General features: G+C 43.6%; 1 protein-coding gene across 3 annotated transcripts in view; it reads right to left on the bottom strand.

Annotated features, from left to right (window-relative positions):
• Nucleotides 1–25,979, bottom strand: part of RABEP1 (rabaptin, RAB GTPase binding effector protein 1) — a 149,730-nt gene that overhangs the window by 90,375 nt on the left and 33,376 nt on the right. For 2 of the 3 annotated variants that reach the window (XM_033922011.1, XM_033922010.1), the window contains 4 exons: nt 22,245–22,380; nt 15,950–16,128; nt 13,525–13,647; nt 4,277–4,741 (listed from right to left, as the gene is read on the bottom strand). In XM_033922011.1, coding sequence (XP_033777902.1) covers nt 4,277–4,741; nt 13,525–13,647; nt 15,950–16,128; nt 22,245–22,380 — 903 coding nt within the window. Of the gene's footprint in view, nt 1–4,276; nt 4,742–9,100; nt 9,707–13,524; nt 13,648–15,949; nt 16,129–22,244; nt 22,381–25,979 lie in introns of those variants that run through there. The other variant, XM_033922012.1, reaches the window with a different exon arrangement.

The raw sequence follows: 25,979 nt of genomic DNA, 5'->3' as shown, positions 1-25,979 counted from the left end.
GACATGAGCAAACTATGGCCTGTGGGCCAAATCCGGCCCGCTTAGCTTTTTAACCCGACCCGCGGCGTCATAGTTTGCCCTTGTCTGCAGCGTAAGGCACAGTTTCTAAATGCACGGTACATGGTCCGCTCGTCCGTCTGCTCACTGCCGCCGCTCGCCCACTTTATTTACTTACAACCCTGCTGGTGCCACAACGAAGGGAAGGGCCAAGTGTGTACCCACAACCCTTCTCCCGACATCAATTCTAACGTTGGAGAGAAGGTCTGGGATTGGCTGGCCGGACCATCTCTCCTACATCAGAATTGATGTCAGGAGAAGGCTTGTGGGTACGCACCTGGCTCTTCCCCTTCGTTGCGGCACCAGTGGGGCTATAAGTAAATATAGTGGGTGAGCGGCGGCGAGCAGATGGACGGGCGGGAAGCCATCAGACGGACGGGTGCCGGACCGGGAGGGGGGAGGAGGAATCAGCAGCAGGTCGGCTTGGGGGGCAGGCAGACTTCGGCGTTGCTTTGGGGGATGGCGGGAAGTAATTAAATGCAGCTGGTGCAGGTCGGCTTCGGGGGGGAAGGAAGGGAGCAGTGGGGCACTAAGGACATAGGAAGGGGGCAGTGGGGACATAGGAAGGAGGCACTGGGGCACTAAGGACATAGGAAGGAGACACTGGGGGCATAGGAAGGAGGCACTGGGGCACCAAGGTCATAGGAGGGAGGCACAATGCACAAAAAGAAAATTTGTGGGAATTCAGCAGCTGGCAGCCATGGGAGTGCTGTTTCCTCCTGCAGCATCAGACCCCCCTCCACCCCCCTGTCACCCGGCCCATTATGGCCCACGGGTCAAAACGTTTGCCCACGCCTGGGCTAGAGCCTCAAACTGCTTCCTGAGGACCATATCCACTCTGTGTCCTGTGGATCCTTTAAAATCACGCCTTCCTCACATGGTAGGTTTGGTCAACTGGGCTACCAGGGAATCCACCTATGGCATAGCAAACATTTGCTGGAATTCCTGTTCCATGGGATACAATTTCGCCATGGTTTTAGCCACACTTAGGGAGCCTGTGAGGATCTCTCAGGGCTCTGTAACTAGGATCTTCACGTCCAGGTGGCACGGCAAATACGTGGGTTGAGCCTGGACCCCACTCAGAAGAGAATACTGGGAGGACGGGGTTTATCTTCAGTTCACAACGAGACTTGGTAATGATCTCCAGCAAAGTAGACTTAAAAATCTGGCGAACGGAAGATCCTCTCCTTGGTCTATGGCCAATAACGCCTCCTGGTCCTCTAGATGTGAGGCTGTTTCTCCCATCAGGGAAGTCTCACTTTGAGACAGTACAGAGATCAAGTCCAACCCCTTGTCCTCTGAGTCCCTGTCCGATAGACCATCACAGTCCAGAATAGCCTCTGCTTTCAGGACGAGGCCTGTGCGCTAGTCCACTCACCCATGGACCTGACCAGCAGATTTCTGCCTTGTGCTTAAGCCTGCCCGGGGCTTCAGAAGGTGTTTCATTCCCCCAACAGGCCTTCATCCGGCCCTAAAAGCCTGTGGAGGGGCTAGGCCCGAAGCTCTCACTCTTCCATCCTGTGGTACAAAGGCACTCTTCGGCTGCCCATCCAGTGTAAATAAGACATTTAAATATAAGTATTAGGGTGTGAGGACTTAATCCTTATCAGTTGTGAGGCAAAACTAGGTATTCTGAAGAAGTTTGAGAACTTAGGGGGGAGGGTAAAAAAATATCAGGAAATCTAAGATGGCCTCCATGGCAGTGTTTTGGCATGAAAAAATGGCTTAAAAAACATAAGAACATAAGAATTGCCGCTGCTGGGTTAGACCAGTGGTCCATTGTGCCCAGCAGTCCACTCACGTGGTGGCCCTTAGGTCAAAGACCAGTGCCCTATTTGAGTCTAGCCTTACCTGCGTATGTTCTGGTCCAGCAGAAACTTATCTAACCTTTTCTTGAATCCCTGAAGGGTGCTTTCCCCTATAACAGCCTCTGAAAGAGCTTTCCAGATTTCTACCACTCTCTGGATGAAGAAGAACTTCCTTACATTTGTACGGAATCTTTCCCCTTTTAACTTTAACGAGTGCCTTCTCGTTCTCTTCACCTTGGAGAGGGTGAACAATCTCTCTTTCTCTACTAAGTCAATTCCCTTCAATATCTTGAATGTTTCGATCATGTCCCCTCTCATTCTCCTCTTCTTAAGAGAGAAGAGGCCCAGTTTCTCTAGCCTTCAAGTCTGACCAAAAAATTTAAAACAAAGGATTTTAGAGGAGGGGGGACCAAAGAAACTGCAGAAATAGTCAAAACACAGTTTAAGATCTCACCCCCTCTTATTTTCCCCATAGGCTGTCACAGCCTATCCTCACAAACCTTGTGCTGGGGCCATGTGCTATAGCCTTTAAAGTGTAGCTGAATCTGGAGGGGTTCTCTGCCTTAAGCTGCCAATCAACTGCTACACCGAGATCTTCAGGCTGCCAGTCTGTTCAGAGTCTGACTGATCCTCTACTCCCTGGGATGCGACATTTGCAGAAAAGAGGGGGGAGACAAAACTGTAGCCAACACCCTCAGTGCCCCCAAAGGTCGCTAAGGATATCTAAGTCTGCACTCAAGCTCCTGACCAAGTCAAGGAAGCGAGCAAGTGCTGAGGGCTTGGAACCCTTAACTCCACAAATCTTCTGAAGGCTGGCTGCACAGGTCCCCAAAAGATATACCTGCCAGCTGCAGACTGAAGTCTTCTCCTTTCCAAGCAAGCACAGCAGTCCCTTAAGCTGCATAAAAATTGCGAACAAACTGAAATACCGCAAAACAATAAAGAAATAAACAGTAGATTAGAACGAGACCTTCATGCTCACCTGCTGAAGAACCGAAGGGAGCAGCAGAGACCATAGAGAAGGAGGAGGAGTTGAAAAGTTGTGATTGACATCTTCTGCAGTATGCTTACAAATACAGATGGACAACCCTATGGTTCAGCATACCATCCCTACTGCACTGGAAATGGTGTTACCATCCCAGTGCAGATCTCTAAATATTTCTTAATTCTATCAATGTGCATATGGTTTCTGAAAACAATTAAATGTTAACATGAATGTTATTCCCTGTTTTTTATTATCTACATGCCAGTACCTTATGAGATATCTAACCATTTCTTTGAAGAGTCAACAGACAAATTTTGAAATATACCTGAAATAAGAGGCCCAAGTACATAAGCAAAATCAGGTGTCTAAATTTTAGAGAGGAGAATTGTCTTTGTCTAATTTAAAAAGGTGAAGTTATTTTAGTTAGATCTAGAGGTAGGAGCACAGAGATCTTAGAGTTTTGAGTTCAATACTTTCTGAAACCCTACCCAGTTCATTTTCAAATTATAATTAACTTGATTAATGTTACAGATATGGGAGAAAGTTATAAGACTCTTAGGTCTCAAAGTAGAGTTCTTCCTTCTTTAAAACATTCAATGTACATTCAAACTGTGGTCAGAGGATATTGCTAAAACATCTAACATAGCTCAACAGAAAAGGGGTTTAGACAAGTTCCTGGAGGAAAGCCCATAAATTATTAGCTAGGCAGACTTTACAAAGCCACCACTTATCCCTTGGGTTAAGCAACAAGGAATGGAACTTAGGGATATGCTAGAGCACACATGTCAAACACAAGGCTCAGGGGCCAAATCCGGCCCTCCTGGCCGTTTTATGTGGCCCTCGGTGACTGTGTCGCATCTAAGTGCCTGACTGTGCAGCCCTGGTTCCAGTGGCGCTCCAAGTGTCTGAACGCACTGCCCCACTCCCAGAAGCGCTCCAAGCTCCTCATCATGTTGCCTCAGTACTCATTTGCAGGCAGAAGGACCCAGTCCCAGTGTAAAAGCTAGATTGGAGCAGGGCACTCCACAGAAGTGCCAGACCGCGGCACAGGTGCCTCAGGGTGAGGAAGGATCTATACTTCTACTAAGACTAACCCCCTCTTTTACTAAGGTGCGCTATGCTTTTAAGTGCATGCTAAACACAGGCTAAATGCTAACACGTGCATGTTATCCTATGGATGCCTTAGTAGTTAGCGCACGCTAAAACGCTTAGCGCACCTTAGTAAAAGGGGCCTAAATATCTTAATACAAAATTTGGCCCTCGACTTAGCCTGTGTGTTAGATTTCGGCCCCTTATGTGATTGAGTTTGACACCCCTGTGCCTGGTGCCTTAGAAACTCCTTAGCTTGGTGGACCTTTGATCTAGGTTATAAAAACACACAAACAATATGGTTTAAATGAAAAATGCCATAAAAAAAACAATTTACCTCTTTTTGAAGAAGGTTCCACTCTGTCTCACTAACCAAACGATAGCCAGTAGGGGGTACATATGCACATTCCATGCTCTGTGTGACACTGGACAGGAGAGATGCTGTCTCCTCTTGCTCTGGTGTCATTGCTTTGATTGCTTTTTCCTGATCTTTGGTTAGTATGAATCCACTGGGCATTTGCAGAGATCCAAGTGAGGCAGTATCAAAGTTCTCCATCATAGAATCTGCACTAACCAATGGCCCAAAATCTGATTCATCCAGGTTTCCAGCAGATTTTGTTTTGTTGTTGTAACCTAAAGTTTTACATTGCAATGATCCAGAGGTTCCCAAACTGTCAGTAGACTGTGTTCTCCGAAGTCCATCTTTAAACATATCATCCAGTTTATTGAATGAGTCTCCGTCATGCAAAAGGACATCTGAATCCAGAGAGTGAACCGAACCAGGAGTACTATTTAGGTGCACCTACAAAAAGACAAAAAAAAATCCACACAACACACCCTTTCCTTTTTTTCTGGAAGTATATTCTACTACATAGCAAAATGTTGATGGCAGACTTCTGATCTTCAGGTTGTATCAAAAAGAACCATGAAACCAAGATGATTTTTTGTTGTAGAATACAAATGTACCTTGAGTGCCTTGCAAAGTCTTCATACCCTTGTACATTTTTTCAGATTCTGCTGTCTAAAAAACACAATTCAAAAAGCATTAAAAAGTAGGAGTTTCACTGATTTATAAAATATATTCTACATTTTCAAAATAAAAGAACAATTATAGAAATATTCAAAAAGTAATTAAGAATAAGAAACCAAGTCTTCACACTCTTGTATCAATGTAATGGGAGCCCTTTTTTACAGCATTAACAGTCATGAATCAAAGTGTCTATCAGTTTTTGCCTATTCTTGGCAGAATAGCTCATGTTCCTTCAAGTTGGTTTTAAGTTGGTTTTAAGAAGGGTTTGGAAAATTTCCTGGAAGAAAGGCCCATAGTCTGTTATTGAGAAAAACATGGGACATGAAGCCACTGCTTGCCCCGGATTGGCAGTATGGAATGTTGCTACTCTTTGGGATTTGGCCAGATACTAATGACCTGGATTGGCCACCGTGAGAATGGGCTACTGGGCTTGATGGACCATTGGTCTGATCCAGTAAGGCTAGTCTTATGTTCTTAAGTTGTGTGGGACTGATCTGTAGATTGCAGTCTAATCTTACCACAGATTTTCTATTTGATTTAGGTATGGACTTTGACTGGCCACTTAACATTCTCTCTCTTCTTGCTGAGCTACTCCATTGTCGTCTTTGCTTTGTGGTTAGGATCACTATCCTACTAAAAGATGAAATCTTTTCACCTGTCTGAGCTCTGCATCAAATAGGGTTTCCTCTAGGATTTACTTGTACTTTGTACCACCCATCTTTCTTCAATCTTCACAAATCTCTATGTCCCTGTTGTAAAATGTACCTACAACATAATGCTGCCACCACAGTGCTTTACTGTAGGGATGATGTTATCAGGTGCTGTGTGGGGTTTTTATTAATGTCATAAATACAGCTTAGCATTGGAGCTAGAATAGTTTCTTTTAGTCTCATCAGACCACAAAACTTCTCCCTCATGCTCAATGTGTTCAAGTGTTTCTCTTCAGATGGCTTTCTTGCTGCAGCAGCATCTTTCCGATACAAACTATGGCTCCCTTTTATGAAGCTGTGTTAGGGTTTTTTATCACAAATTGCTGAAGTAAAAGCTCCGACGCTCATAGGAATTCTATGAGTGTCACAGCTTTTACTGCAACGGCATGCGATTAAAAAAAACCCCTAACACAGCTTCATAAAAGGGGACCCATGTTTGTGAAATAATCTTGAAATTGTTGAATAGCCAACATTTGTCCCAGTTCCAGTTGTTTTAAAATGATCTTAGGTCTTAGTTTCATTAAATAATAGCTAGTGATTCTGGAAGGACAGCCCAGCTAAGGCAGTACCAAACTTTCTACTTTACTGTAATGGACCTGAGGCTGCCCCAAGGATTATTCAAAACACATTGGATGTTTTTTATATCCTTTCCCCTAATCTGTGCTTCTGAATAAATTTTTTCCCATTGATTTTTTTTTTTCAGTAGCTTCATACTCAGCACATTTGAACCCTGCTTCAAATACATTTCATACGACTTGAATTGAGTCAGCTGCTATGGACACAAGTAAGCTCTATTTAACTAATAACAGATCTTATTAACATCGCTTTTGGAAATAGAGTTATTTTCAGCTCGCTATGACTAAGGGTGTGAAGACACAGGCAAGTGATTCATTTGTTTCTTATTCTTAATTACCTTTGGAATATAACTGATCTTTCATATTGAAAGCGTTTAAGTATGTTGTGTAGATCAGTCAAAACTCCTACTTTAGTGCATTTTGAACTGTATTTTTCAGAAGTTGAAGAAAACAAACAGAGGGTGTGAAAACTTTTACTATACTGCAGGTGGTTTCCAGTACTGTTCATTACAGACAATGCATCCCTCTCAAAATAAGCTTGTGCGCTAAGGGGTCCTTTTAATGAGCTGTAATACAAAGTGGCCTTAGTGCCTTAGTGCACACAGGTTTTCCCATACACTAAAGCCATTTTTACCACAGCAGTAAAATGGCCAATTTTCCATGTTTTCAATTAATAACCATAAATTAGTGTATGAACTCTTACAGACACCTATTTTTAGGTGGAGAAAGGTCACGCATTAATCCTGCAATACTCAGTAGAGCTATATTACCACACTAGTGTTTAAGCCCGTTACATAAACGGGTGCTAGAATATATGGCTGTCTGTCTTTCTTTCTTTATGTCTCTCTCCCTGCTCCTGTTTCTTTCTTCCTTTCTTTCTGTCTTTCTCCCTCCTGCAATTTTTTTCTCTCTCTCCCTGGCACCCTTTGCCTGTCTGTCTTTATTTCTGTGTCTCTCTGGTCCCCTGTCTGTCTTTATTTCTGTCTGTCTCTCTCCCTAGCCTCCTTTGTCTGTCTGTATTTCTTTCTGTGTCTCCCCCCCCCCCACTTTCCTTTGCAGAAGCAGCAGTGCTATTTCCCTTCCCCTCCAGATCCCTGTGAAGTAGTAGCAGCATTTCCCCCCACCCACCCCCCATTCCCTTCCCTCCCCCCCCCCCACTTTCCTTTGCAGAAGCAGCAGCGGTATTTCTCTTTCCCTCCAGGTCCTTGCTGAAGCAGTAGCAGCATTTTCCCCCACCCCCCATTCCCTTCTCTCCCCCCCACTTTATTTTGCAGAAGCAGCTGTGATATTTCCCTTCCCCTCCAGATCTCTGAGAAGTAGTAGCAGCATTTTCCCCCACCCACCCCCCATTCCCTTCTCTCCCCTACCACCACTTTCCTTTGCAGAAGCAGCAGCGGTTTTCCCTTCCCCTCCAGGTTCCTGCTGAGTAGTAGAAACATTTTCCCCCCACCCCCCATTCCCTTCTTACCTTGAGCTGCCTTGCTCCGTTCGGCCCCTCCCCCTTCCCTTCCCGTGTGCTGGCCTGCTGCGGCTGAAGGTTTTTTTCGGCGACTCCTCCTGTTAAAACTCCCCCCCCCCCCTCCCGCAACCGCTCCTGTTCAAAGCGGCCTGCTGAGGTTCGCGGCTGCTGTAACGAACCTCGCAGGCCGCTCTCCAACTCGGTAGCATGTTCCCTCTGACGCGATTGCGTCAGAGGGAACGTGCTACCATGTGGAGAGCGGCCTGCGAGGTTCGTTACAGCAGCCGCGAACCTCAGCAGGCCGCTTTGAACAGGAGCGGTAGCGGCTGTTGCAGGAGGATTGGGGGGGGGGGAATTCGTAAGCGGCGGCAGGACCATGAGGCGGGATTGAGTTTTTCGGCTTCCCCTATCTGGGGAAACCGCCGTGCCGAACTGAGCTGCGCATGGGGCCGTAGTAAGCGCGGGGCATGCTGCAGTCTTGGCGGCCACGGACATACGGATCATGGAAGCACGCTGATAAGACTGCGCATGCGCCGCCTACGGTTTTATTATATAGATGCTAAATGATCAGAATAGAAATGCCTACTTTATCGCACATTAGTAAAAAGGACCTTTAAGTCTGCTCTGATCTATATAAACCAAATTTTTGCCATCTAGGCACATAATCAGAGGACCACAGAACCCCTCCAACAACAAAGCTTTAACAGTTTGAAGGGATCTTTTGTCAAGCTGCAATAAACTACTAACTCATGTTTACTATGGGGCATGCCGAGGCATACTGCAGTATTCTTGACATGTATGCATGCCTACTGGCACACTAAAAAATACAATTTTATTTTTTTTGTCGAGGCGGCATGTCTAGGGTCAGAAAGTGAACCCTTACTGCCTACAACATACCGAGTGTATCTGTGTCTCCACCAAGGCAGAGCTGGTTCAGGAAACCCATGCTGCTCTAAGGCACTAAAAAGCCTCTAAGTGGTAAAAAAAAAAAAAAAAATACTGAAAATAAAACACTGAAGAACAGAACACAGAAAAAAAATTGACACTTTTCAACTCTCATGTAGAACAGTGGTCTCAAACTCGCGGACCGCCAGGTACTATTTTGAGGTCCTCGGTATGTTTCTCATAATCACAAAAGTAAAATAAAACAGGTTCTTGATCATATGTCTCTTTAGCTATAAACGACAATATTATTATTAAGACTTAGCCAAAAGGAAAGATTTATAAACTATAAAGAGTTTTACTGCATGCAAAATTGCCATTTCTTTAATAAGACATTAACTATTTTTTCTGAGGCCCTTCAAGTACCTATAAATCCAAAATGTGGCCCTGCAAAGGGTTTGAGTTTGAGACCACTGATGTAGAAGGATGAACTGGGCAGTACAAAGCAGTGCAGAGGAGGTGGTGCTGAAAAATTTAAATTGATACCTACTAGTCAAGACTCATATGCTTTTTGTGCTAGAAATTTTATTAATGAATGGCCATTAAATCAGAAACTTGATCACTTTTTGCTACAGCTTTGTAAAAGGGCCCTGGGAATTTTATTGAATGGAAACGGTAAATCCATCTTTTTTGGCAGCTAAAGAAATTTTAGTTCTAAAAAATAAGAAATCATGGATTCCACTGTACCTATATGAGAAGTATGTCTAACAGGAATAGTTTGTTAATGAGAATAATCAGAATGAAAGTTTTTGGTCATTATTTCCTGAGAACTAGAACTAAAAATGCCATATTTTTCATAACGAAAATTGGATAAGAATAAAAAAATTAACACCGCTGAGCGTCCTACAGATGCCTGACAACCAGTGCTCAAACCCCTGCTAAGCAGTAGGTGAGAAACGGTAACCAGGGATGGCCCCAAGTTCCAAAAACATTTCCGCAGGCTGGCTAATAGGTGCCACAAGGGATTGGCCTTTCAGCTGCAGACCTCAGTATGCTTCTTCTTCATGCAGGCAGAGCTGACCCTGAAAGTGGAAAGCTCTGAGCACCAAAACTGCAGAAAAAAAAGATGAAAAAGACCAACTAAAAAAAATAAAAATTCAGAGCAGAACAGAAACACTCCTTCAGACTTGCATGAAGAAGTGAAAAACTATAGGTGGCAGTAGAGCTCTCTGTAAAATAGGAGGGTTATAGAAAAAATCCAGAGTGGATTCCTTCTGTAAAGGCTCATGGTCATGGGGAGATTACTCGCTTATCCAGAATGACACACTTATTGCACTGGAATTAATAATTTCCATTAACAAAAATTTTCTTAATGTGGAACAAAAATTATAAGCGATATAAGCTGTGTTTTCCATTTCTTCTACCTGTGCTGGTGCACTCAGTGGCAACTGGCACGGATCCCAAGCCCTACCAGCTGAGTATGATACTGGAAACACTGCTCTTCTTCTCTGCAGTCTCCTGCATCTCCCAAAAATTGCTGATGCTGGCAACCACATGTTCAACGTGCATTACCTGGATTACGAGGAAAGACTTAAGAGACTGGGGTTGTTCTCCCTTGAGAAGAGGAGACTGTGAGGGGATATGATCGAGACATTCAAAATACTGAAAGGAATCGACAAAATAGAGCAGGAAAAAACGTTATTTACAATGTCCAATGTGGCACGGACAAGAGGACATGGGCTGAAGCTATGGGGGGACAAGTTCAAGACAAATATCAGGAAGTTCTGCTTCACGCAACTAGTGGTGGACACCTGGAATGCTCTCCCAGAAGAGGTAATTGCGGAATCCACCATTCTAGGATTTAAGGGTAAGTTAGATGTACATCTCCTTATGAGTGGCATGAAGGCTAGATGCACTTCTCTTTACGAGAAGCTTGGAGCGATATGGGGACCAAAACTATGCCAGGGTACACCTGGCGGGGCCTCCGCGTGTGCGGATCGCCGAACTTGATGGACCTAGAGTCTGTTCCGGAGATGGCGCTTCTTATGTTCTTATGCGTAAAAACCCTGACCTCTGCCAACACTTGTACTTGCTTTGTTTTTGCACATGTGCTGAAAACTGAACATATGGTTTCTGGTGTTGACAGTCTAAGGGAGATGCAGCAGACTGCAGACTGTGAAATGTAGTGCTTTCAGTGACATTCACAGCTGGCAGGGCCTGTATACAATTAGGGATTCTTTTCCAAAACTTAAGTGGGAAAGTAGGTGGTTGAAATGCTAAAAATATTTTGATTCTGCCATCTATGTTTCGGAGATCGCTGGATTATAGGAAAGGACAAGCAGTGCTTTAGTTCCCGAAGGGGGACTTTCGTCCGAAACGGAATCCAGAACATAAAACAGCACACAGAGTTATGGAGATATAGGGCTCCTTTTACTAAGGTGCGCTAGCGTTTTTAACGCACACAGGAAATTACCGCGCGCTACGCTTCTAGAACTAACGCCAGCTCAATGCTGGTGTTAAGGTCTAGCGCGCGCTGCAATGTAGCTGCGCTATTCTGCACGTTAAAGCCCTAGCATAGCTTAGTAAAAGGAGCCCCTAGTATCTAGGACATTGCTGAGATAAGTACTATACTTTAATTTAAACATTTTCCAGCTGATTTTGATGACTTTTGTCAGTGGATATAACTGAAAACAGCATGATTATTTGACATTTATCGCTGAATGACTATGTTAATTGTGGGACTGTAGCGGTTGAAAAACTATAGTAGATTTTTACCTTGTTTGAGTTTAAATATAATTTTTGACACTTTCACATTTGGGAGTGCTACAATATTTTTCACTTATAGAGAGGTCCTGGGATGTTTCACAAGTAAATATCCCGTTGAGTTTACTGTCAGCTCCAGTTCAGGGGCACTACCCCCATACGTGAGCTGTGAATACTGAGAACTCTAATTTCACAAATATTTTTAGCATTTCAGCCATCTACGTTCCCACTTAAGTTTGGGGAAGGAATCCCTAATTGTATACATTTTTAAAATTCTTTCTCTCTGGGTTCATTTGTATAAAATAAAGCTAGTACAGCTGAGCACAGCAAAGAGAGAACCCATGCTTCTGTTGAACGTGTACCGTACCTCAGCCCTGAGTGTGTGGGTCCCAACCCACTTGGGCTCTCCGTGACTATGCCACTGCAATCAGTTGAGATGAAGAGCTTGAGAAGATCATCCCTTGCCCACCAGGGCCCACTTATGCTACTGGCTACACCACCCACTACAATCTGTTGAGCTGAAGATCAGTGTTTTTTTCCCTGTACCCTTTGGGTGTGGTACAGCTGGTCTGTCTTGAGAAGATCCCTGTCCAACCAGGGACCACATATAGAAACACTAGTCATGTCACCCACTGTAATTTGCTAAGCTGAAGTATCCAGATCACAACAGGTAAGTTATTTTCAAGTATACAAAAAAGCCAGCCAAGACGACTACCTGTCAATAATTAAGAAACCTGCCAAACATATTTAAACTCTGATATTCTGAAGCTGTTCTAAATGGGGTTTTCCTTAATTGCTGGCTTTTGTCCGTTGCCTGGAAATGAGAGCATTTCTGAAACTAAATACTAAAAAAATAGTTATAGTGCATCTGTGCTATCGGTTTGGTTTTACACTATGCATGTGATATTCTGAGGGCTGTTCTTGACATGTTTGTAATTATGTCTGTTTTGCTAACAATAAAAAAGAACTGAATAAAAACTAAACATTTTGGGGAACAGGACTGAATAAAAATTAAAATTACATGTTTTGTACATGAATAAAAACTAGAACTAAAATTTTCTTTTGAACTAAAATATATTTGATGTCTAATCTATCTATACAACTTGCAGCCATAAAACAACACCCCACCTCCCCGTGTACAAGTTACAATATAAACAAAATGCTGTTAAGTGTGTATATTTCTGATACATATTTATTTTATTACTAGGTTTCAAATTATAATTTCCAAGTTTACCCTCATTGACTGTATTTATACTTATATTTTGCCATTTTACTATTGTTTTGTACCTGCTGAATACCGCCTTGGATGAATCTATAATAATAAAAGGCTAAGCGCGCATGCGGTGTTGAAAGATCGTGATTCCTGGCGCTGTGAGGTGTGCTTCTGTGCCAGTCCTCACGGCGCCTGAGCTAGCTGCAGGCGCGTGCGGTGGCTGGAGGCGTGTGAGTGTGCAGCTCTTTCAACGGTGCCTGGTGACGACCGCCTTAGAGTCGAGCCTACGGCTGCTGACCCCGCGGTACCGCACCTGGCTGCTGGCTGAGGTGGCGGCGCAGGGCACTGTCCAAGCTGCTGGTCCGGGGAAGAGGAAGGTTGGTTGTTGTGCGCTGTGTTTTTGCCCCCCCCCCCCCCCCCGGCTGATGAGGAGTCATAAAAGGTTCTGGGTTTCAGCTGCCAGTACAGCTAACTCTTTCCTTTAAAGTATAAAAGCTTGGAAAGGGTAAGGGAGTCAGCCAGAAACAAACATGCTGCTGCGCAGAGAAGTGGGGTGGGGGGGAGGGGAGGGAAATGCTGCTGCTGCACAGGGAACTTGGGGTGAGGGAGAGGGAAAGGGGGCCAGGGAAAAAACTTGCCTTGCTTTAGGGGGGGAGGGGTGTGCTGGGGGCAGGGAGCAATCTTGGTTTGCTTTGGGGGGGGGAGACAGAAGGGGGCCATGGAGAAAGACAGACAAACAAAGGGGGCCAGGGAGAGAGACAGACAGACAAAGGGAGCCAGGGAGAGCCACAGACAGAACGAATGACAGACAGACAGCATCCAAGGAGAGAGAGACAAAGAAAACAAAACAGACAGACAGACATCTGCTCTAGCACCCGTTAATGTAACGGGCTTAAAGACTAGTCTCTTCATAAAAGGTTAATAGATCCCAACAACTAAATAAGTTTACCTACCTCTGCATCAGGGAAACTTGACAGAGATTCTTCATGGGCTGAAAGAGCAACTCCCAATTCATCTTCTGTTCCTATTTGTTTATGATCTTTTCTTTTTCTAAGTCTTTGCTGTTCTTCTTCTTCCTGCACATATAGAAGCGAGAAACATTCATTCGAACCACTGTGTTATCACTTATGAAATATTCTCTGTGAACTCCAAGAACCAAAATATTGATTCTGACTTGGAAAAGTAAAATAAAAATACAATGAATAATATAACCAGAAAGACACTAGTAGACAAATGCAGGAAAAGAGAGGGATGGGAGTGAAAAAGCTCTGCCAAAGGAACAAGGATTAAAGACAGGAAAAATTAGAGATTATTGGTTCAGAGGAAGTGCTAAAGTTTTGGGGGCTCTCTGATTGAAGGGAGCCTCTATAGTTAAAACAGGAGGTCAAATTTAGAGGGTAGTTTTATTTTTGCTATAACACATTACTTCTGGTTTAAAATTTTTAATGCAAAGTTTTGGCTCACAAATGCTAACCAAGCAGAATCTTCTGCCCAAAAAATGATAAAAACTAATTTGTCCACACACCATAGCTGTAAAACTGTCTTTGCCCTTTCAAAGCAATCCACAATAGGAGGTTTGCGCCAAAAGACGTATGAAGAGAGACTGGAAGCCCTGAATATGTATACCCTAGAAGAAAGGAGGGACAGGGAAGATATGATTCAGATGTTCAAATACTTGAAAGGTATTAATGCAGAACAAATTATTTTCCAGAGAAAGGAAAAAGGTAAAACCAGAGGGCATAATTTGAGGCTGAGGGGTGGTAGACTCAAGAGCAATATAAGAAAATTCTACTTTATAGAGAGGGTGGTGGATGACTGGAATGTGCTCCTGAGAGAGATGGTGAAACGGAAAATGGCGACAGAGTTCAAAGAAGCATGGGATGAACACAGAGGATCTAGAATCAGAAAATAATAGTAAATATTGAAGAACTAAGGCCAGTACTGAGCAGACTTGCACGATATGTGTCTATATATGGCCTTTTGGTTGAGGATGGGCTGGGGAGGGTTTCAATGGCTGGGAGGGTGTAGATGAGCTGAAGTGAGCTTTGACAGAGACTTCAGTAGTTGGAATCCAAGCACAGTACCGGGTAGAGCTTTGGATTCTTGCCCAGAAATAGCTAAGAAGAAGAAAAAACATTTAAATTGAATCAGGTTGGGCAGACTGGATGGACCATTCGGGTCTTTATCTGCCATCATTTACTATGTTAGGACTCTGCTGACTGTACTAAACAAAATAATACCACTTCTGACATTTCTATACCACAATTACCAAGTATTTGGTTCTTCCTAGATTAACAATCATGTTACATTCATCAAGCTTGTAAGTAATAAAAAAAGTTAAGTATTATAAAATCTCAAAAATAAGGCTTTTAGCTGGCAACAAAACATTACATGCCGCATTGCACATGGAACAAAGATCCTCCTTGGACAGGCATCCACCGCAAATCTGGCATGAATCTAAAGGATCTCCACCTGAGGAGTCCATCTATGCCCTCTTTAATCAAAACCAAGTGATTTTAAGGCAGATAGAGGCTTTTAAAATCAAATCAGGAAATCCAAGATGGTCGAAGCAATAGCAATTTTATTGGAAGCATAAATGAAACACAAAAAATTCAGGGAAAGTGTTTATGGAGATGGGGGACCCTGTCCCTAGCCTCGGAAACATATAAAATTAGCTTGGAAGCCCCTCCCCCCAACAAATTTTTCCATAGGTTGTAACAGCCTTACTGTGCTATGCTGAATACCAGGAGCTGCTCATAGAGAACCTCTAGTCAGAGGTATGAGAAGATTTCTGCTTCAGACAAGCCTGACAAAGGAAAACCAGCTTGTTTCTTTGGACTGCCATCTGGTTTCTCCATGGGACATGGCCCTCAGACCACAACCATGGAAGCCACACAGCCTGCAATCAAGCCCACCGCGGTCAAAACCTGGGGCAAGCCTGCTCCCAAGGTAATGGGTCCCTGAGCCTCCGTCCGGACTGTTAAAGCAGGTCAACCACACTGGAATCGTGCAAAGCATTTCCTGCGGGCTACAGACCTCTGCCTGAGAGAATGTATCTTCTCGCAGCCAGAGATGTCTTGGGGGGAACTGAGAGCCTCTGCAGCACCAAAAAACCTCACTTAATGGAGAAAAACCCAAAAAATAAAGAAATAAATGCAAGTAGAAGGAACAGAGAAGATCCTACAACTTTCCCGTAGAGTAAGATTAAGAAAATCCAGCCCAGCCCAGAATAAGAGGAGGAGCAGAAAATAAGTAAATTAGACTCTCTACAGACTTTGCGGTAAAAGAGGGTAAATACCCGTTGGTCAAGACTGATATTCCTGTTGCACTAGAATGTAAGTTAATCAAAAGGTGTTACAACAGGAAGAATTGTTTCACCTGGTCTTTCTTCTTCAGCTCTTCCACTTGACGGAGCTGTTCTGAGGTCAGGACAATTTCCATGCGCTGCATGTCCCTCATCATTAGGCGCTGGGACTCTAGAAACTGGTCATTGGCCTTCTGCCAGGTATGTTTTAGTTGGTTGTGCTGCTGTCGCTCCTGCTCCAAGAGATGGCAAACTAACCATAAACATAGGAAAAAAAGAGCTTACATATCACCCAACTTGAAAGCTTGTATGCTAACAAATGGTATTTACTACTTAAAAATATGTTGTTATATCGTGGTCACTGAAGGGCATTTCATCTGAAATGTTATTACATAAACAGCAAGGAGGAGAAAAAAGTCTCAAACTTAACGTAATAGCATTACTGAACATATCATTTCTAGCTGCTTTCAGTCATATTATAAGCATTAAAAAACTCCACCTTAAATCAAAAAGGATTTCAAAAATGAAAATAAGCCATTCAGGTGCACATAAAAGGACTTATCTTAAATATGGGATTCTAACCAGAAATCTGTCTTCCAACATAGGTCTCTTTCACAATTACAGTTCCAAACACCTTCCCGACAAGGAACCTTGTTTTGCCAAAAGCCATGGCTGCTTCATAGGATAATCCAAGTCATCTCTTCGTGCACAGGTCCACATCCAATGGCGGCAAGGAACATTAGAACACCGATCTTCACCAGCTTAGATGCTTTCTACACTTCCTGTTTCCCTATGTCACATCCTTACCCTGCACAATTCAAAGTAGGGAAACACCACAAAGGGATAATTTTTAAAAAAATAGAATATTCCCCCCAAATTTTTAAAATGGGGTATTAAAAAAAAAATGTGTAGAAAGCATTTAAGCTGGTGAAGATCGATGTTCTAATGTTCCTTGCCATCACTGGATGTGGACCTGTGCACGAAGAGATGACTTGAATTATCCTATGAAGCAGCCAAGGCTTTTGGCAAAACAAGGTTCCTCGTCGGGAAGGTGTTTGGGACTGTAATTGTGAATGAGACCTATTGCTAGAAGACAACAGGACTAAAAAAAAATTTAAGAACAGAAAATCCCTGGTTGTAAAATATATCAACATAAACATTTACTACTCTTCATGATATCCACAAGTGGCATGCTAGGAAAATAACTTTTAAATCTTTATTCATTTGTGCTACAATCACCTTCATATCTGTGGTAAAATAACATATACTCTATACACCTTCTCAAGCATCTGAGTGTTTTCAATTTTTTTGTAGGGAGTATACTCTTTGTGTGATATAACTTTTTGCATATCAAAATCTTTTTATATTTATTGGGAGCTTCTATACCACTACTAATGACTGGGGAGTCAATTCAGAGCGGTTTACAAGGACATCTGTAATGGATTTTAAAATATAGAACTGGATGGATTTCCCTGTGATTGTTGTCGGTCTCCTAGCTGCTTGGCTAGGGTACAATGATTGCATGTGCATTATTACACTATCATATGTGTGTGCTATGTTCAAGTATGCTATATTTACACCCTCTTTAATAAGTTAACCGTTTCAACTAAGTAAACTATAATTACATGAATCCTAATTGTTCTAGCAATGTGTACCATATTTGCTCTATTTACATGCCTCCTAGATAATTCTAGTTGCTCTCCCACCAGGATGTTTGAAAAAATACCCACTTGGGCAGAAAAATTGAATCTAAAAATCGATTCAATAGGCTGAATCAAATCGAAATTTTTTTTCCTGAATTGGGCAGCACTAATTTTTACACCTTTATTTTGAGGCAGGTATAAATTCTGTGCATAGGCATTGTGTGCTAAATGGCAACATAAACACTTTTTCTGGATTTACCTAGGGGTTGTGCTATAAAATTTTGCCCCCCCACCCCCCAGCAACATCACTATCTTGAACCGTCCTTTATTTAGCTATTACCAGGCGTATACAGGGGTAAAGAAAAAACTACGTGCATAACATTGCATTTACATTTATTTTTACATCTTTATATTATTACATATGATTATTGCATTCTAAAACCAGTCTCAACATTACACAGCAGCAAAAACTGCAAGGGCTATCTTTATCCCCTTATAACCTTTAGGATTTTTCAAAGAAACTACTACCTAGGAAGTTCCCATGTGAAAATGGAGAAATTAGGTTCTTACCTGCTAATTTACTTTTAGCTTCTCCTGACCAGTATAGGATCTTACAAGCGGGTATATATCTCATCATGACCAGCAGGTAGAGACGGAGACAAAACTTTGGAACTCTACATATCATGTGACCCCTCCCTAATTACCTCAGTCTGCCAAATAGCCAACCAGAACTAAGAACTATATATAGAAAACAAACAAGACTCCGAACAGGAGTATGAACAAATAAAAACAGGAATGCTGTTGGAAAATGCAAAGGAACAAATGAAAATAGCAAAGGTCCACACAGCTCACCAGCTATGCCAGCCAAGCCACAGCCGCTGTTCTTAATCTCCCCGGCCCTAGAAAAATACTAGAAACTGACCGAAAAATGAAAATCTGCACACAAGAACACAACAATAGACAGGGTGGGGGTCCTATGCCGGTCTGGAGAAGCTAAAAGAAAGTAAATTAGCAGGCGAGAACCTAATTTTTCCTTCTTTAGCATTCTCTAGACCGGTATAGGATCTTACAAGCGGGACGTACCAAAGCAGTCCCCATCGTGGGTGGGACCCCCCAAAGGGCCGACACCAGAACACACGCACCGAACACCGCGTCTGAACGTCCATACGGTAGTGTCTGACAAAGGAATGCAAGGAAGACCAAACCGCAGCCTTACAAATGTCCACTGGAGACACTAGCGAAGACTCAGCCCAAGAAGCTGTTTAACCGTGAGTAGAATGAGCATTGAGAAATTCCGGAACAGTCTTTTTCTGAAGAAGATAAGCGGAAGCAATAGTCTCCTTGATCCAGCGCACAATGGTAGCCTTGGAAGCGCCATCCTCCCTACGAGGACACGCTAGAAGGACAAAAAGATGATCTGATTTCCTGATCACAAGTAGGCGCAAAGGACCCAATCAACATCCAATTTGTGCAACTGTTTCTGCTGAGAAGAACCTGCCTGACTACCCAGGACCGGGAGGACCACAGACTGATTGACATGAAAAGAAAAAACTACCTTTGACAGAAAGGAAGGAATAGGCCTCAACACTACCCGTTCCCTAGAACAGTGATTCCCAACCCTGTCCTGGAGGAACACCAGGCCAATCGGGTTTTCAGGCTAGCCCTAATGAATATGCATGAGAGAGATTTGCATATGATGGAAGTGATAGGCATGCAAATTTGCTTCATGCATATTCATTAGGGCTAGCCTGAAAACCCAATTGGCCTGGTGTTCCTCCAGGACAGGGTTGGGAACCACTGCCCTAGAAAACTCAAGGAAGGGAGACCTACAAGAGAGAGCCTGCAGCTCCGAAACATGTCTAGCAGAAGTAATAGCCACCGAGAAGACCGCCTTAAGAGTAAGGTTCTTCAACGTGCAGGCACCCAAAGGCTCAAACGGGGGGCACACAAGCCCAGACAGGACCAGATTCAAATCCCAAGACAGTCCACGGGAGGCTTGAGCAACTTGGCTGCCCACAAGAAGCAAACGACATCAGACCCTGATCCATTAATAACTGCATGCGGTGAAAGAAACGTGCCCAGGTAAACCCAGAAGACGGGAAGGTAGCAGCCCCAGGGTCAGTGCGAAACCTGCGGAAATCCTGTAGCAGTGCCACCTCTAACCGCCTGACGGGCACAATCTTCAGGCAGGCGGGACACCTTAGAGTCTGTCAAAGTCTGAACCAATTTATCTAATCTAATCTAATCCTTAGGTTTGTATACCGCATCATCTCCACATTCGTAGAGCTTGACGCAGTTTACAGTAGGAGAAATAGGAAGGAACTACAACAGAGGGTTAGAGGAAGAAGTGTGAAGAAAATTTAGAGGACTTGGGATGCCAAGATATAAGAGTTTCCTTGATTCCTAAGTTGGAGGGAGACTTACATTTTTTGAGAAAAGCCAGTTTTTCAGATGTTTGCAGAAAACTTGGAGAGAGCTCAAGTTCCGAAGAGGGGAAGTAAGGTTGTTCCAGAGCTCAGTGATTTTGAAGTGGAGGGAGGTCCCTAGCTTTCCAAACAAAAGACCACCAAAAGGAAAACTTTGTGAGTTTAGTCTTGGATGCCGCATCTGCTGACCAGAGACCACATAAAACAGTAAAAGGTCTAATAAACTCTAATAAACTTTACTGCTTTATGTGGTCTCTATTTAGTATCTTTGGCAGTATTATATTTTTGGAGTTAATTGTGGCATCCGCTGACCAAGCATGCAGCCACAAGGTACAACGCGCGGCCACCCCAAAAGCCATAGACTTGGCAGAGGACCGCACCAAGTCATAGAGGGCGTCGGAGAGGAACGAGGCCACCATTTCAATCTTCGCAACCTATTGATCCACCAAAGACCAATCATCAGAATACGCTCAACCCACCGAAACACGGCGCAAGCCACAAGCCCCCCCACAAACAGCCACCTGGACCCCCAAGGACAAGACATTAAAATTCTGTTTAAGGAGAGCCTCCAATTTACGCTCCTCAGAATCATGTAAGGCAGAACCGCCCTCTTTGGGCACAGTATGCCGCTTTGAAATAGCTGAGACCACCGCATCTACCACTGGCAACTTCAAAGTAGCCCTATCTACCTCCGGGATTGAATACAAATGAGCCATGGAGTGCGAAAACCGAAACGGCTGCTCCAGCGTATTCCACTGTGCCAGAACAATATTCCAAATATCCTAATGCAGAGGAAAAGAGCGGGACGCTGGGCAGATCCCCTGAAGAAGGGGGTCCCCTACCCGCGAGGTCTCAGGTGGCATCTCCTCAAAACTTAAAACCAAGGAGATCTGCTGAATCAAAAGTGGGAGCTCATCTCTGTGAAAAAGGCGCACTGTGGACGCCTCCTCGTCAGTAGTCGGAAAAAACGAGGCCCCGTTACCAGCGGCCGTCCCCTCAAGAAGATCCTGTAGGTCCCCCTAAGGGTCCAGGTTGTCATCGAAATCTGCACGCTCCTCAGACCACAAGTCTTCATCCCAAGCCTTCCTGCGGGTACTTGGACGAGGGAGGAGGGGACGTGAAAGAAGTAGAAAGGGGCAAAGCCGCAGGGGGTGCGGGGGGGCACAACCTCCCACGAAACCCCCGAGCCAACTGGAAAACCCCTAGTCACCTGAAAATAAGCTCTGCATAAATTAAAAAATAAAACAGGGGGGAAAAACCCCGGTGGCCCCATAGGACCGCCTGCCCGAGCAGGGGTCCCAGCAGAAACCTGCCCATGTTTTTCTGAGGTAGCAGAGCTAATGGAGGGTTTATTGTTCAAAAATGGCGAAGTTCCCACCAAAAAAACCTCTCCAGGGCCTATAGCGGCTAGGAAGCCTAAACAGTCCCAGTCGCTAAAGCAGGGAAGCCAGCATCAGCTGATTTAGAAACAGCTGAGAGGGAGTACCCAGCCAAACTGGCAGTAAGGGAATCCTTTTTTACCCTCACTATCGGCGGCTGAAGAAAACCCTCCGTGGGCGGTGGTGGAAGACTGGGCTTCTCTACTGCTCCCAGCTGGTGGAATCCAACCCCCCAAGAGAATCCTGGAGATCTCCCCAAAGGTCCAGGTCCTCCTCAGGCTCATCTTGCTCCTCATGACAAAATCCTCGTCCCAAGAGACATGAGGCTGCTTGGATGAGAGAGTAGAGAGGGATAAAACCGGTGCTGTCTGGGGGCGGAGAAGACGTCGAGGGCAATACCCCTCTCAAGACCCCCGGAGAGGAAACAGGACCTCCAGCCGCAAGCACATAAGCCTTGCAAAGTGCTAAAACAAATTCAGAGGGAAAAATCCCTGTTGGCCCCAAGGGACCCAACACAAACCTGCCCCTGTTTCTGAGGACACAGAAACAATGGAGGTGTTTCTCACCAAAACTGGAGCTGAAACTGCCAAAATTGGAGCTCCAGAGGCCTGTAGCATCTGGGAAGCCTGAAGCGTCCCAGATGCTAAAGCAGGCAAGCCGGCAGCAGCGGTAAGGAATTCCCCAGCCACTTCAGTGGTAAGGGAATCCTTTTTACCCTGACCGTCAGCGGCTGAGAAACTCCTGCTGGGTGTCGGGGGAAGCCTGGGCAGTTGATTTTCTACCAATTTACTTTGTTGCTGCCTATCCTGGGCTTTATGGCTCGACTGTCCATTTATTCCTGGGACAAAATTAAATTATACAGGCAGTTTCTCATTCCTATTGCTAAATTAATTAGGGAAGTTCTGTATGGGAATGCATTACCTTCATGCAGTTCTTTACGCAATTTTTCTGTATCTTCTTGTAGTACAGATTTTTGAGTGTTCAACACTGCTACGTACATCTCCAGATCCGTCCTGCAAGACTTCTCAGCTTCCAGATAATGATTCAGTTCTTTGACCTGACAAAAGACATATAAAAGACACTCTACAATCAAACTAGAGTCTCACACATAGATACAGTAGCAATCTTTCTTAAAACACAAATATCATTAACTAATTATCTGCCTTATTGAAATGATAAGTAGGATTCACAAGCAGAAGTCACGGATTTGCATCTGCTGAGTACTAGCTAATCAATACCTGTTGTCAACTGTCAGAATGGCGGCTTGGCTCAGTTTGGGCCCATTGCAAAAATTGCTGGTTTAAAGCGAAAAATGGTAGTAGTTGTACAGAACAAATGGAAAATAGTGGTGAACCTCATCAGCATCCTCCACAGCCATAACAGCACAAAAGAAAAATTGCAGATTGGAAAGAGTTCTCACTCTGGTAGAACCACAAGCAGTGAACCAAAATGGTAGCTCTGTGAGGCTTGCAGCTTTTTGATAAGTACAGGAGAGCCAGTAGGTCATTCTTTTGTGGTCTGGGTTCCATAAAGGGCAAAGTCAGATCAGGATCAAGGCTAGAGTGTGCTTCAACAGCAACTCCAGTAGTTAGAAAGTAGAACCAGTCCCTACAGTATGTACTCCAAAAGCTGTCAAGGAAAGACTGAGATACGTGCATATTTAATTTCTTTTAAAGCATATCTAAGATTGCAGGTGCTGCACATCTCAATGGGAGGAGAGGGATCAACATTGATATTAGACAATAAATGATGGAAGAGGGGAAGATATTTTTAGTGTTAAAAGCAACAGTATGTTCCAAGATTGCATCATATAGTACAAAATGCTCATATGAGGTTAGCAATTTAAGTTATGCATTTATTTATTTAGAAAACTTATAGCCTGCTTAAAATCACATTTACAGAATTCAGTAAAATTTAAGTACATACAACAAACAATGTAGCTCTGCTCCCTCAAGTTTTTGCAGCTCAAATACATGACCTTGCATTTTTTTAGCATTAGGGTTTTACTTGCCAAATTCTAGACCAGGGTGTTCAACCTTTTGGCTTCCCTGGGCCGCATTAGCCGAAAAAAAAATTTTCTGGGGCCGCACAAACACTAACACCAGCTGATGAGCAAAAAAAAAAAAGGTTGAGCAGGTCCCAAATTTGCAATCACTAATATAGAAGATATACGTATCTAATAATAAACCTTCATTAAAGGGACACTGTGGAAAGGAACCCAAAAAAGCAGTAATACTTACCCTGTCTGAGTGATCCTCCACGTGCACCACTGACAGTGGGAGCAGCCACAGGCTTCTGCATCCCCACTCTGATGAGCAGGGATGTGCGCTTCTGGTTCTCCCATTCACTTCTATTATAGCTATGGTGAGCCTCTTCAGAGGTGAGCCTCATAAGAGCGGGGATGCTGAATCAGCTGTCAGGAGCGCACGTGGAAGATCGTTTAATCAGGGTAAATATTACTGCTTTTTTGGGCCTCCCACTTTGAGCTTAGGCTCCCTCAAAATGAACATCTCCCCTGTTATAGCTAGTAGGGATCCCCAAGCCTCACCAACTGACAGCCACCTCCTCCCCCTCCAACTTCCCAAGTTCTACAGCCGGCAACAATATTGCAGAGCGGCTGCCTTCCCTCCTCCCTGCCCCCCCTTTGGCTTTCATGCATGCATGAAAGCAGGGGCAGCTTGAGAATATTGCCATTGGCTGCAAAGCTTGGAGATTTTGAATTGCCAGACTGGAGGAAGATCTCTTCAGTTGGCAGGGCTTGGGAATCCCCACTAGCTCAAGTATTTATAAATTGCACTCAGGCAGGGAGAAACTTTGGTGCACATCGTCCCTCCCCCAAATCAGCTGTATATGACTAAGCCATTGAATACAAAAATAATTGTGATGCACATATCCCAAAGCTAACATATTCTAGTTAATAAATTCAAAATAAAACCATTTTTTCTACCTTGTTGACTGAATGTTTTGTTATTCCATCATCTTGGTCCTAGTTTCTCTTTCTGTTTTTTCTCTATCTTCAACTAATTCTCTTTACAGTGTCTGCTACTGTCCATTTTTTTCTCCTCTTCTCTCGTTCCATTTCCTTCCTATGCCTGTCTCCAATGTATTGATTTTTCCTTTTCAGCTTTCTTAAATTTTTCTTTTCTTTTTTGCCTCTGTCCACTCAAATCTTGCCTTCTTTTCTCACCCTTCTTCTTTTTAAATGTTCAGCTACCTCTCAATTCTCCATCTTCTCTCAGTCCCTAGCTCTCCCATTTCTCATCTCACTCCTTTCCCACTCAAATCTTGCCTTCCTTTCTCACCCTTCTTCTTTTTAAATGTTCAGCTACCTCTCAATTCTCCAGCTTTTCTCAGTCCCTAGCTCTCCCATTTCCCATCTCACTCTTTTCCTAGCCTCCTGTTCCCTTCTATCTACTCCCCATTACCACATTTCTACCACTGTACTCACTGCTCTCTCACTCATCTTGTCTTCTCCATTTTGACCTCATCCATATGGCTCACCACTTTAAGAATCCCCCTCCATCTCTCCTTTGGTCAGGCTATAATTCCCTGTCCTTTTCTTTCCATCTCCTAGCATCTTATCCCAGCTCTCTTCCCTCCTGCCATCTATGGGTCCATCTCTGCTCCTTTATCCCGATGGTCCAACATTTTGCTCCCTCTCTTTTCTGTTTTTCTTCTTTCCTCCCCCATCTTGATGCTGAACAATGAAATGGAGGGGAAAAAAAGAGAGATGCTGCATCTCTCTGCCTTCCATCCACAGGCCTAATATTTCTCCCTCCCTCCCTCCCTTCCATCCCCAAATCCAACTTCTCTCCCTTTCTCTTTCCAACTGCCCCCATCCCATCTCTCCCCCTGCCTGCCTGACTGCCTGCCCCAGGTCCACCATTTCTCCCTTTCTCTTCCCAACAGTTCTCCCTTCAAATATCTCTTTCCTTCTTCCTCCACACCACCCAGGTCCAACTTTTCTCCCTTCAGACTATTGCCCACCATCTCTCTGGCCTGTTTCTGGCCATCATCTCTCTGTCATCTGTTACTGGCCCTATAAGCTCTCTCAAGTGAAAAAATAGAGAACTAAATTAACCAAAACTAAATAGATCCACAAAAAAGGTTAATCAAAAAAGCCAAAAACTAAAGGGTCATAATATTGATTGACCAATATGTTAGAGTTTACATGAAGGAAAATGATCTCAGATATGCCACTCCTGCGGATTATATTGTTATAGCCCACACATGGATTGGTGGCGTGGTTTTCTTTCATTGATCTATAAAACCTTCATGATAAACAATGACTAATTTTGTCTAACTTATAAATATCTAACCATTACTCTTGTTATATGAATATCTGTATTATACAATGTTTTTATATTATAGATAATTTTTTTATGTAGAATTTCTTATTTCTTTGTGCAAATTATGCAAAAAATATTTGAGGAAAGTGCAAACTAGCATAAATCTATTTGTGCAAATAAGCAATTTTCATAACTGTGCAAACTCGCAAAAAATTTTTTTATATAGCAGCTGATTTATAAACACTGGAGATATATGAACCAGTAGAAAAACCTCTTGTGCAAAATAAGCAACGATGAGGTAGTACAAGTATATAGAGCACAGAAAATAGCAGCAAAGCAGTGTAAACACTTTGTGCAAATAAGCAAT

Source organism: Geotrypetes seraphini, chromosome 15 (assembly GCF_902459505.1).
Source record: "Geotrypetes seraphini chromosome 15, aGeoSer1.1, whole genome shotgun sequence".
Taxonomy (NCBI): Eukaryota; Metazoa; Chordata; class Amphibia; order Gymnophiona; family Dermophiidae; genus Geotrypetes; species Geotrypetes seraphini.
Note: the sequence above shows the minus strand (reverse complement) of the source record. Positions and strands in the feature narration are given on the sequence as shown.